The sequence below is a fragment of the Priapulus caudatus genome, unplaced genomic scaffold (genome assembly GCF_000485595.1).
Source record: "Priapulus caudatus unplaced genomic scaffold, Priapulus_caudatus-5.0.1 Scaffold3014, whole genome shotgun sequence".
NCBI classification, from domain to species: Eukaryota; Metazoa; Priapulida; class Priapulimorpha; order Priapulimorphida; family Priapulidae; genus Priapulus; species Priapulus caudatus.
Window position 1 is genome coordinate 4,837 of NW_014580075.1, and position 11,950 is coordinate 16,786.

Here is an 11,950-nt window from a genome sequence, read left to right on the forward strand (position 1 = left end):
ACCAGCATCACTCGAACCGAACACGGCCGTAAACTCTACTCTAGTCTCTAATCTATTCCATGCTACGCCACTCTAGTAATTGTCGTTGTAGTGATAGCTGTCGGAGATGGCGTTGCCGATGACGATGGTGTAGATGATGGAGATGGTGACGATGATGATGATGACGATGATGCCAACGACAGTGGCGGCGATGTTGATCTTGCGGGCCGTCCTTGATGCTTCCAGCGCTCCGACCTGATCGTTATTGGCCATCCTCTCTGTCACCTGTATAATAATAATGTTCAAGGCCACAATTAAAAAAAATATTTGTTTGCCCTCACCCAACCCGTGTGTGTATGTGTGCATGTGTGTGTGTGTGTGTGTGTGTGTGTGTGTGTGTGTGTGTGTGTGTGTGTGTGTGTGTGTGTGTGTGCGCAGCGTATTGTGCGCGACTGCTTTGTGTGGTGTGCGTGGTGCGTGTGTGTGCGTGTCGTGTGCGTGGTGTGTGGCTTGTGTGCCATGCGTGTGTGTGCGATGTGCCGTGGTGTGCGGCGGTGCGCGCGCACGGCTGCGCGTATGTGCGTGTGTGTGGTGTGCCAGTTGCGTGTTGTGTGTGCATAGGCGCACGCGTGTGTGTATGATGTAATGTCAACGTCAGTGGCGCTGTACCTTGTTGAGTAACAGATGCAGGCGTACTAGCAGGCACAAGCTAGAAAAACAGTTGAGGATGGACAGCACCATTGTAAGTCGATGTGGGCGGCGACTGCAGCAACCTAAAAATACAAGGTGAACAGCATGCCTAATAAAGTTATCTCAGCTTAGATCCAAATTAAGTTAAACATAACTTACACTGAGAAATTTTCGTCCACTTACTGGGAACACAGACACGGCGAAAGTCTATCGAGAGATGGACGAAATTTTCTGTCAGTGTAAGTTTATTTTTAACTTAATTTGGCATACTCAACGCAGAAAACTTTATTGCCATGTGAACTTTAGATGATCCGATAGAACTTATTTAATCATGCAAAGTGAGCATAATCTTTGTGTAGGTGGGGGGGGGGGGGGGGGCGAGACAAAGAGATGAAGCGTGAGCGACAGGGTTCGGACGCTTACATTATTCCTAGATTTCTAGGTGCCGTGAAATGTGATTACGTCACCGCCAACTATAAAAGTAAAAAAAATTCGCTTTCATTTTTACAGCAAAATGAGTGATTCATTTCCCTTTTTATTGGTTATTTGTATTTTGTTCGATGTGAACAAACGCTCGTGACCCATACATAGCCATATCGAGAGCATTATTTAAGTCATTGAATCTCAACGATCAATATATGAAATCGCCCAGGTTTTTTGGATTTCTAACTAGTTGAAAAATCAATCTTATCAGGTAAGAACTGAGGAACATTTAGTGCCATTTAGTATATATTTTCATGTAAAAAAATTCAACCTAACCTTTTGACAAATATACACCATATGAAATTTGTGACAAAGTCATTGAATGAGTGAGAGTTCAAATAGCGGGTTTGAGGTGATTGATTGATTGATTGCATTGCTTGATTGAGTAAGGGAGCTGAGTGGGTGTGTGTGAGTGCGTGAGTGATGAGTGGTGAGCGAGCAAGCATATGAGTAACGAGGTGATGTGAATGAGGCAACCCAGTGACGGGAGAACAGATGTGGAATCCTGTGTGGTTGTTACATATGAGTGGGGTACGCGATCCGAAGACTGAGTGAGGTGATGTGAGTGAGTGAGTGAGCGGTAGTGAGTGAGTGAGTGATGGAGCAAGGCAGCACACACGCGTGCAAGTACACTCACCACGACTGCTGCACTCCTTGTTGCTGTGGTGATACGCATGCCTGGCTGTTGCAGTACTGCATCCGGTTGTTGCGACGTACTGCAGCTCCTGGTTGGTGCTGCACGCCTGACGCACTCCTGTGTTGTTTGCACGTACTGCATGCCTGGTTGTTGGCCTGGTTGTTGCTGCATTATGCATCCCTGGTTGTTTGTGGCTACTGTCCGCTCAGCCGGCTGTTCGTACGGGCCATTCCTGGTTGCGCGCCTGTTGTACGGCTGCTGAGTGTAGTGCGAACTTCTGCGCTACAGAAATAAAAGCATGCTAATAATAGGTAGCCTCTGGTGCTAGCCTATTGGTGTGCTGTGGGGAACAAGGGCTACTTACGCTCATAGGGTCACTGTCCCCCAGGGTACTGCCGGGACGTACCTGCGGTACGGTCCAGCTAAACGAACGTACGCTGGTCTACTATTTGATATGGTTAGGGTTAAGATTAGGCGTTAAGGTTAGGGTTAGGGTTAGGGTGTAGGTTTAGGTTAGGTTAGGGTTAGGGAGTAAGCGACTTCCTAGACTCGTAGTGGAGATAGCGAGGTACGGTCCAGCATATTAGATAGTACCAGGTACGTTCGCGTACTACGGACCGTACCAGGGTACGTTTCGCGGAGCAGTAGCACCGGGGACATAAGACGCTACTCAGCGCGCTACTCTACATAGAGCTAGCCAACAAGCAGACTTTGAAATACATGTACACTGTTTAGTTGCTAATGCTCATGGCACACAACGTACACACAGCGTTACACAAATTCTATTAGCTAGAGTCCGCGGAGTATGCGCGTCCGTTTGTCCGTCCGCGGCATCTATCCTCATCCATCCATTGCGACGCACCGCACGCTACGGTATCCATCCGTCGTCAATCCATCATGATCGTCCGTCCGTACCGTCGTTCCGTTCCGTCCGTCGTCGCGTCCGTCCGTCGGCGTCCATCCATCCATCCATCCATCCATGCATCCGTCAATTCATTCAACCATCCATCCATCGACATCCGTCCGTCAATTCATTCAACCATCCATCCTCTCATCCGCCATTCGCATCCATCCATCGACCTCGGCATCCATCCATCCATCCTACCACTCCATCCATCCATCATTCCATATCTCCATCTACGCATGCCTCAATCATCCACATGCCATCATCCATCCATGCCATCCTCATCCATCCATGCCATCCATCTCACCCACACATCCAGTCCATCATCCTCCATCCATCATTCATCGCATCCATGGTCCATCGCATCATCACCACCCATTCCATACTGCCATCATACATGCATCTATACGCGTCCGTATCCATCATTCCCATCCATCCATCCATCCATGCCATCAATCATCCATGCCATTCCATCTCCATCCATCCATCATCTCCACGGAGCCACCCATCCATCCATACCATAGCATCCATCTATCCGCCCGTCCATCCGTCCCGTCGTCGTCGTCCGTTCCGATCGTCCGGTCCGTCCGTCCGTCCGTCGTGCCGTCGCGCACCACCCATCCATGCGCATCCATCCGCATCCATCCATCCATGCCATCCATCGCATCCATCCATCCATCCATCCATGCCATCCATCATCCATTCCATCCATCCATGCATCCATCCACCGGCGCCTCCATCCATCCATCATCCAGGGGGCGGCACACGTATCCATCATCCATGCCATCATCGCATCCATTCATCCATCCATCCATCATCCATGCATACAATCAAGTCATCATGCAATCGCACCTCATTCCATCCATACCATCATCATGCCATCCCTCCATCCATCCATGCCACCCATCCATCCTACCATCCATCCGATGGCCCATCGCATCCACGCACACCTATCCATCCATCGTCCATCCATTCGTCCGTTCGCGTCGTCCGTCGTCCGTCCGTCCGTCGCGTCCGTCGTTTCCCCCGCCGCCCGCCCGCCGCGGCCGCCCGCCGCCGCCCGCCCGCCGCGCCGCGCCAAGCCATGCCATCCATACCATCCATCCATGCCATCCAGTCCATTCAATCGCTCCATACCATTCATCCATCCACCCCACCGCATCATTCATCGCTCCATCATCCAATGCCATGCCATTCCATCATCCATGCCATCCATCATCCATCCTCCAGTCATCGGATCCATCCATCCATCGATCCAGTCATCCATCCATACACCATCCATCACCATGCCATCATCCATCATCCCCCACGCCATCCACGCATCAATCCTCCGCATCCATCGGCATACCATCCATCCATTCATCCTCGCATTCACCCACCCACCCATCCATGCATCATCCCTCCCATCCTCCATGCACACTCCTCCATCCATCCATCCATCCATCCATGCATCCATCCTCTCATGCCATCATCCACCATCTATCCATCCATCATGCATGCATCCATCGCATCCATCCTCCATCCATACCATCCACCGCATCCATGGCATCCATCCATGCCATCATCCTCCATCCCACACCACCCCCCCACCCTCGTCATCCATCCATCCATGCACACCGTGCTCCTGTACCCACCCCTCTATATTATATATTTTCCTCTAGCATCCCGAGATCAGCATGGCGTTTCGCAGACTCCGTCCTCGCGGTTTCGTCTAGCAGCATAATCGATACACTCGTACTGTAGCGATGGGGCCGTAGTGGCGTAACAGGGCATTCGCTCTAGCATAGCACGGGTGCGTGCGAGGGACTGTCTGTCCACGCACATAAACCCCCCATAAACATGGCCGGCTGGCTGAGTGGTAGCTCTAGAACTACGGCCTTCGCTCTGTCACAGGTGACAGGGGCCTCAGGCCTGTGGTAGAGCGAAGGGCTGTAGTTCCAGTGCTGGCTGGCTCAGTGCGCCCGCCCGCCCATAGCGAGTATATATATACTACACGTACACTGTACATGAGTTAGATATTGGGCGCGGATAGAGGTAAAAGAGAGAGAGAGAGAGAGAAAGCGAGAGAGAGAGAGAGAGAGAGAGAGAAGAGAGAGAGAGAGGGGGAGGAGAGGAGAGAGAGAGACGAGAGCCGACGAGATGGAGAGGGGGAGAGAGAGAGAGAGAGGTAAAGCGAGAGAGAGAGAGAGGGAGAGCAGCGATAGCGAAAGAGAGAGAGAGAGAGAGAGAGGAGAGAGAGAGAGAAAGAGAGAGAGAGAGAGAGAGAGAGAGAAAGAGAGAGAGAGAGAGAGAGAGAGAGAGAGAAATAGCAGAGAGAGAGAAGAGAGCGAGAGAGAGAGAGAGAGAGAGAGAGAGAGAGAGAGAGAGAGAGAAAGAGAGAGAGAGAGAGAGAGAAAGAGAGAGGGGGGAGAGCGTTAGCGAGAGAGAGAGAGAGAGAGAGAGAGGAGAGAGAGAGAGAGAGAAGAGAGAGAGAGAGAGAGAGAGGAGAGAGAGAGAAGAGAGACCCGGAACTCTGCGTATGAGATTGTCGAGATTATCCATCGCTGTTCCTACAGTTCCGGTACATTCACCTGATATAATAACATATAGGGGGCCTACATGAGGGGTTAATAATGACATATTTGTCATTATTAACCCCCTGATATACATGATACACACAACGCACACACCGCGCAGCACGCACGCCCGCACGCACCACGCGCGCGAGCTACGTGCCAGCGCACGACATTGCACGCACGCATTTTCTATCGCCTCTCTCTCTCTCTCGGCTCCTTTCTTCTCTCTCTCTCTCTTCTGCACAGCATACACACTCCACGGTGGGGCACGCACGCACGCACGCACGCACGTCACACGCCTACACGCACGCAACGGCACGGCAAACCACACCCCGCCACGGTCACGCACGCACCACAACACACACACAGAACGAGGACGCATTGCAATTAATAAATTTGCTCTACATGAAATTACACAGTAAAGCAGGCGACCTATAATACGATGGATAATAATAATAACTATGATAATAAAGTACTATTACTATTAGATATATATATATATATATATATTATATATATATTATTATATATTAATATATATATATCAAGGGAGTACATAATAGAACATAATAGTAAATAATAGTAATATATAGGTACAATAATACCTACATATTCTATTATGTACTCTTGATATATACAGGAGTCTATCAATATATATTATATATAATATAATAATAGACTCCTGATATATATATATATATATATATATAATATACTATAATCCAAGGGTTTAATAATGAACATATTTGTCCTTATTAAGCCCCTGATATACATGCTAACACGACGCGAAATGCCTGCATATATATAGGCTTATATATATAGTCTCTAGTACTCTAGCCGCTTGCGCAATAAGCGCCGCCAGCGGCAAACTGTACGCGGCCTTAGTACTGAGAGTAGGCTATATATAGCTCTTTGACGTACAAGTTCTATATATGATCATATTCTGGCAGCACAGACGTACACACACATGCGTGAATATACAAATACACAGTACACGTATATGTGTTGGCGGTGTATTACATCACGGTGGATACTTACTCGGACATCTTGTCTCGTGACGGTTGTCAACTACGCATGCACTCTCTACGTATACGCTGCTGTCTATCAACGGTATGCGCTCTGTTTTGTGTCCAGCACGTTAGGCCTATATTACACGCTCTTCCCGCTGATGCTTGTGTCCAACGAAGTGTGCATAAAATAGCAGCGCTCATGACACCCGCAGTCAACTCAAACGACTGTCACAAGAATACAAATTATATTACAGGTACAACGAAGCAAATAGAAATCGAATAAAATATAAAATAAAATTCTCTATATTCACGTCCTGATCAAAATCTTTTAAGTTTGAAATACAATTACTGCTAGTACAAGAGCGGTAGGTGTCAGCAGCTATCTAAATAGCTCTGACCCCCGGACACGCTAATCATGTATCATTGCTTGGTTGGGTGTAAATACCAATACAATACCTTCTCTCTGCTGCTTGTGTTTACAGCAGTGCAAATCTCCGTCTCACGTAGCCTCACGGGATGAATATCTCGTACGTGTCAACTATCATCACACACAGACGTACACACGGGTGTAACACGTAGATCACTGGGGCAACACGGGAGGAAGAGGCGAGGCACGGAGAGCGGAAGAGATAGCGAGAAAGATGTGCTGTCTGATCACATTGGCGCCGTGACGCGCAGCAACACGTGATGGGCAATCACACGCAGTTACGCCCATAGGCCAGGCAGGCAGGCAACGGCACGCAGGCACGCAACGCATGTCGCGCATAATTTTTTATGTTGACATTCACGACGTCGGGCGGTGGGCGCACGCACGCACGCACGCGCGTTGGGGATCACTCAGCACGGCAGAAGCACGGCACCCGCCGGACGCACGGCACGTCGGACGCGACGGCACCAGCCCACGGACGGCGACACATGCAGCCGCAGAGTACGGCCACGTGCACGCACAATTGCACAGATATACACAGTACGGGTTCTCTAGCACTCCTCAAGTGCAATGCATTCATGGTTTTTCTATAGCACAGTTACAGCCTATATCAGCTAGTCACGTAGCGGTATAATAATTATATGCCAATAAGAATATTCGTAATATTCTGGTTGGCGCTTAGTACACAACACACCCATTACACGCACGCACGCAGGCACGTAGGCCCGCAACGCACGCAGGCAGGCACGCACGCATGTGTGCACACACACACATGCACGCACGCACGCACGCACGCCACCACACCACACAGCCCAGCACGCACACAGGATGCCACGCGCGCCACACAACACACAGCCACACATCGACAGACACACCACACCACACACAAATACAGCAACACGCATACCAACACCACACAGCACACACACACCCTGCGTAGCGTGTGCGCTTCAACACACACACAACACAACACATCTATATTTATATAATAATATCAGGAGTAGATAATAGGAAAGGGGTGTGACTTCAATAAACAAGGAAATGTCGTGCTTTCTAGCCTTAGATCACTACGATTTACTACGGCGTAACCCAACCGAATCTTGCGCCTCAAATCGTACACGTAACATCCGCTAGCATCGTACAACATCGTTTGCCTCGTGTACCCCCCGCATCCTGGAGATAGCATGTACTAAAACGTGGCGACATTGATTTTATCCGTGCTTACTATATTATCTGCCGTTTTGTCTCGGGCAATGGGTGGTCCAAAAGGATAATAGAAGAACACGGACGTTTCGTGTGCTACTGCAACACTTCGTCAGAGGTGTGCGTCGACGTTGCGAGTGCGATTATATCAGGAGTAGATGAAAGAGAATCTCATAGTCTTCATCTACTCCTTTATTATATATATCCTTCGGTTGGATTGAGGCGGTCAACTGCTGGACAGGCGGCTTGCTGTGAGTTGCTGTCTGACGGCATGCTGTTTCTTGCGGCCGTGCGCGGCCGGCTGGCGCGCTGCCGTTCCGCGTCGTAATGCGTCTGGTTAAGCGTTGGCTGTAATCTCACCTGTTGTGGGTGCGGACGTCGTTTGCCTACGTAACGTGTGATTCATGGCGGGTATTCGTTTGACATCCTAGACAATTGGGGAATTATCTAACCCGTTGTCTCTGTAACGGTTGTTGGGGCGGAGAACGAATGTTAATGGCTTGCTTTTTACCTGCGGCGTGTGTACAGTGTCGCTCTTGGGCGAGGCACTGTAGTCCCTTCGGCCAGTCAGGTTGGTGGGTGGTTCTCCCATGCGTGTTCGCCACTGCTGAGTTGTCGGTTCGAAGGCAGCTAACATCCCTCTTGTGTTCCGTATCCTTTTCGCGCTTTATAGGTCGGACTGTTTCAAACCGAATGGAAAATATTTCGCGTCACACCCTTGACAAGGATGTTATACACCATCGCCGTCGGCGTTCTGTGTTTCAGCTGGATCCTTTGGGCGTACTAGATCTTGGATTTGGGGTACAGCTGGCCCGTATCGTAAGCTGAAGAAAGATCCCGACAGACAGTATGTACGCGAAAACCACTAGCAGCGTTGCTAGGCCTGAAGAAGAAGATACGCAATTGGATGAGTCAACGTCTATTGAAATTGAGGCCAACGCAGAAGCAAGCGCACCAGGATATACGGTTCGCTGAAGATCCCATAACCCACAACACCACTACGCCGCTATAGTGTCGTGGCGTAGGCTCTTTGGCATACCATCTCTCCAAGCATCGCTAGCAGAGATTTTGTCACCCACTTCACTGGTGACAGTGAGCATACAGTGCCTAACTTCCAGTGGGTTGCAGAGTACATCGCAGAGGAAACCTATCTGTGAGGAGTGAAACTACTGATATGTTGCGACGTAGTATCTGCTGTCACTAAGTGCGTATAGGGGGTGGATGCCAGACAGCCCTACAATCGCGATGCAGGCGACAACAGCCTAACAGCCCGCACCGCTCTCTCTCCCGAGCAAGTCACACCAGCTCCTCGAGTTCGTCGCTACGGTCAGCATACTTCCTCGTACAACGCTCGTAGCTACGAGCAGACGGAGGGGGGCAGCCATGGGTAGCCCGGTCTCGGGCCCGGGTGGTGGCGCTAATTGTACCTGGAGAATTTTGAACAGGAAGCTCTAGCTGCACCTGTCCCCTCTTGCAAACCGCGGTATGGAAGAGATAGCGTTTGATGACACGTTTCATCATAGTCGCGCTAATGCATGAAGCGGAGAAGCGGCTGCTCGACACACATGATCAGTCCGCCAAGCAATGCCATGCCAGTTCACAGGCGGAGGAGCAGAATGTGAGGGAAGATAGCTGCTTGGAAACTAGTGCACCAGACCTGACAACGGCGTCGCTTCACCTCAGTGCTACAGGAAAGCCGGACACTCACACAGACATTACATACGGCGGTTTTGATTCGGCATGGCACCCATCTCTGTGAAGAGAGGCTAGTGAAATGTCTTTTTTGACAGAGCGGAACGCATAGTTCGCAGCCCGACAACAGACAACTTGATGCCGGGCAGCACGTCCGGGATGCCCTCGGTGAAGAACTGGGTACGCCACGCGGTTTCATCTATCGTTCACCACAAAAAACTTCAGCAACGCCAGTGGCGCGAAGGATTATAAGACGTTTACGGTGCTTTTTACCCTTCTATAGAGCGGGTTCCAGCAGCTGAAGCGCCGCCTAGAGAACGCATGGTGTTTCGACCGTGTTCCGCTGCAGAGCTCTACACTGGCGCAAGCATGTAGTAGCCAAAGGATCAGTTCGGCCCGAACACAGACGCGACGGCATGGTGTATAAACATCGCTTGTCAAGGGTGTGACGATGCTATATGCGTGAAACAGGCCGGACCTATAGGGGCGAAAGGATTAGCGGACAAGAGGGATGTTAGGCTGGCTTTCGAACGCTGACAACTCAGGCAGTGGCCGACACCGCATGGGGGGACCGCACCAACCTGACTGGGAAGGGATACGTGCTCGCCCAGAGGGCGACACTGGTACACACGGACGGGTAAAAGAAGCCATTAACTTCGTCTCCGCCCAACAACTTAAGCAGAGACAACGGGTTGATTATTGCAATTTCTGGATGTCAACGATACGCCGGCATGAATCACACGTTTAGCGGTAGGCAAACGACGTCCGATCCTGACAACAGGTGAGATTAACGGCCAACGCTAGCCAGACGATTTAGACGCGGGAGACCTGGCAGGCCAGCCGGCCGGGCATCGGCGTAAGAAACAGCAATGCGTCAGTACAGCCAATCACAGCAGCGCCTGTCCAGCAGTTGTACCGCTCAATCCAACCGAGGGATATATATAACCATCACTGCGCAACGTTCGACGCATCTAACGCTGACGGTGTTGCAGTAGGCACAGCGAAACGTCGTGTTCTTCTTATTATCTTTTGGAGCGCACTCATTGCGAGAGCAAGGGATATATAGTAAGCAAGTTTTCATTTCCGCAATGGATAATTTTTTAACCTTAATGATTATCATTCCTGGTTGCCCATCAATCCCAACGTATTGTCCGCCTGACTTGAAACAAAAGGCAGCTACTAAGATGGCTATAGTACCAGTACGGCAATGTTGGGCAGTACGTACGTAGTACGTATGTGTTATTACGCAGAGCTCGAGACCTCTTAATAACTTTAAGATGAAGATGAAAATAACACATTTACACAAAGAATTGGCAATTATATTGAGATTAATGAGTAAAATGTGTGTTTTTCATGGAGTTGGCGTTTGTTTCTCGTTGTTGATTTCCGGCACTAAGAGGGCAATTGACGTCACTCCGCCCACCAATGATCGTAGGCCATCTCGGCACCGCCAGTTTTCATCGGCAAATTGATTTGGAATGAAAATGAAAATGAATTTGAATGAAAATAAAAATGACATGAATTTGAAATGAAAATGAAAATGAATGAACATGAATTGAAATGAAAATGAAAATGAAAGAAAGATGAAAATGAATTTGAAATGACAATGAAATGGAATTTGAAATGAAAATAATTTGGAATGACACTGAAAATGAATTTGAAATGAAAATGAATGTGAAATGAAAAATGAAAATGAATTTAAAATGAAAATGAATAATGAATTTGATGAAATGACTTGAAATAAAATGAATTTGAATAAAAATATCCGTAACCATCTCGGCACCATACTCGGCGATGTAGATTTAAGTATATATAAAAGTTCGCTGCGAATTTTCTACTTTGACCTTTTAAATATTTAATTTTATAAAATTAAAGATTATTATATTTATTCACTATTTATATTATATTATATTATTTTTTATTATTATAATATTTATGTTTAGTTATATTATCTATATATATCTATATATATATATATATATATATATATATAATATATATATATTATATTAAATGTTAATATTTAAATATTGTAACATCACAGTCGTATATTGTCATCAATACAGCCACCCATCAGCATCATAGAAAATTATAGAGACTCTAGTCCAACTAGGTGCATGTCTAACTAATAGTAACTAGTAGTAAATAATAGTCTAACTAGTATTGTTTCTATAGTCAGCATATGTAACCTGTTTGTACTGTATCCATAGAAAATATAAAGACACCATATATATTTATAGTATATATTTTTACTATCTCTTATCTCTCTCTCACTCTCTCTCTATATATAAGGTGTCAGGACAAATACCCCAGGACAAATACCTTCCCGGACAATTAGCCGCCGAACAATACCCCCAGACATTACCCCAT

General features: G+C 48.0%; 1 protein-coding gene across 1 annotated transcript in view; it reads right to left on the minus strand.

The window, feature by feature from the left end:
- Positions 1 to 11,950, minus strand: part of LOC106819237 — a 16,603-nt gene that overhangs the window by 670 nt on the left and 3,983 nt on the right. The window contains exon 3 of the mRNA XM_014823883.1: positions 1 to 264. This exon is cut by the window's left edge and continues 670 nt beyond it. Within this exon, the coding sequence (XP_014679369.1) occupies positions 73 to 264 (192 nt within the window). The 3' untranslated portion in view covers positions 1 to 72. The remainder of the gene's footprint in view (positions 265 to 11,950) is intronic.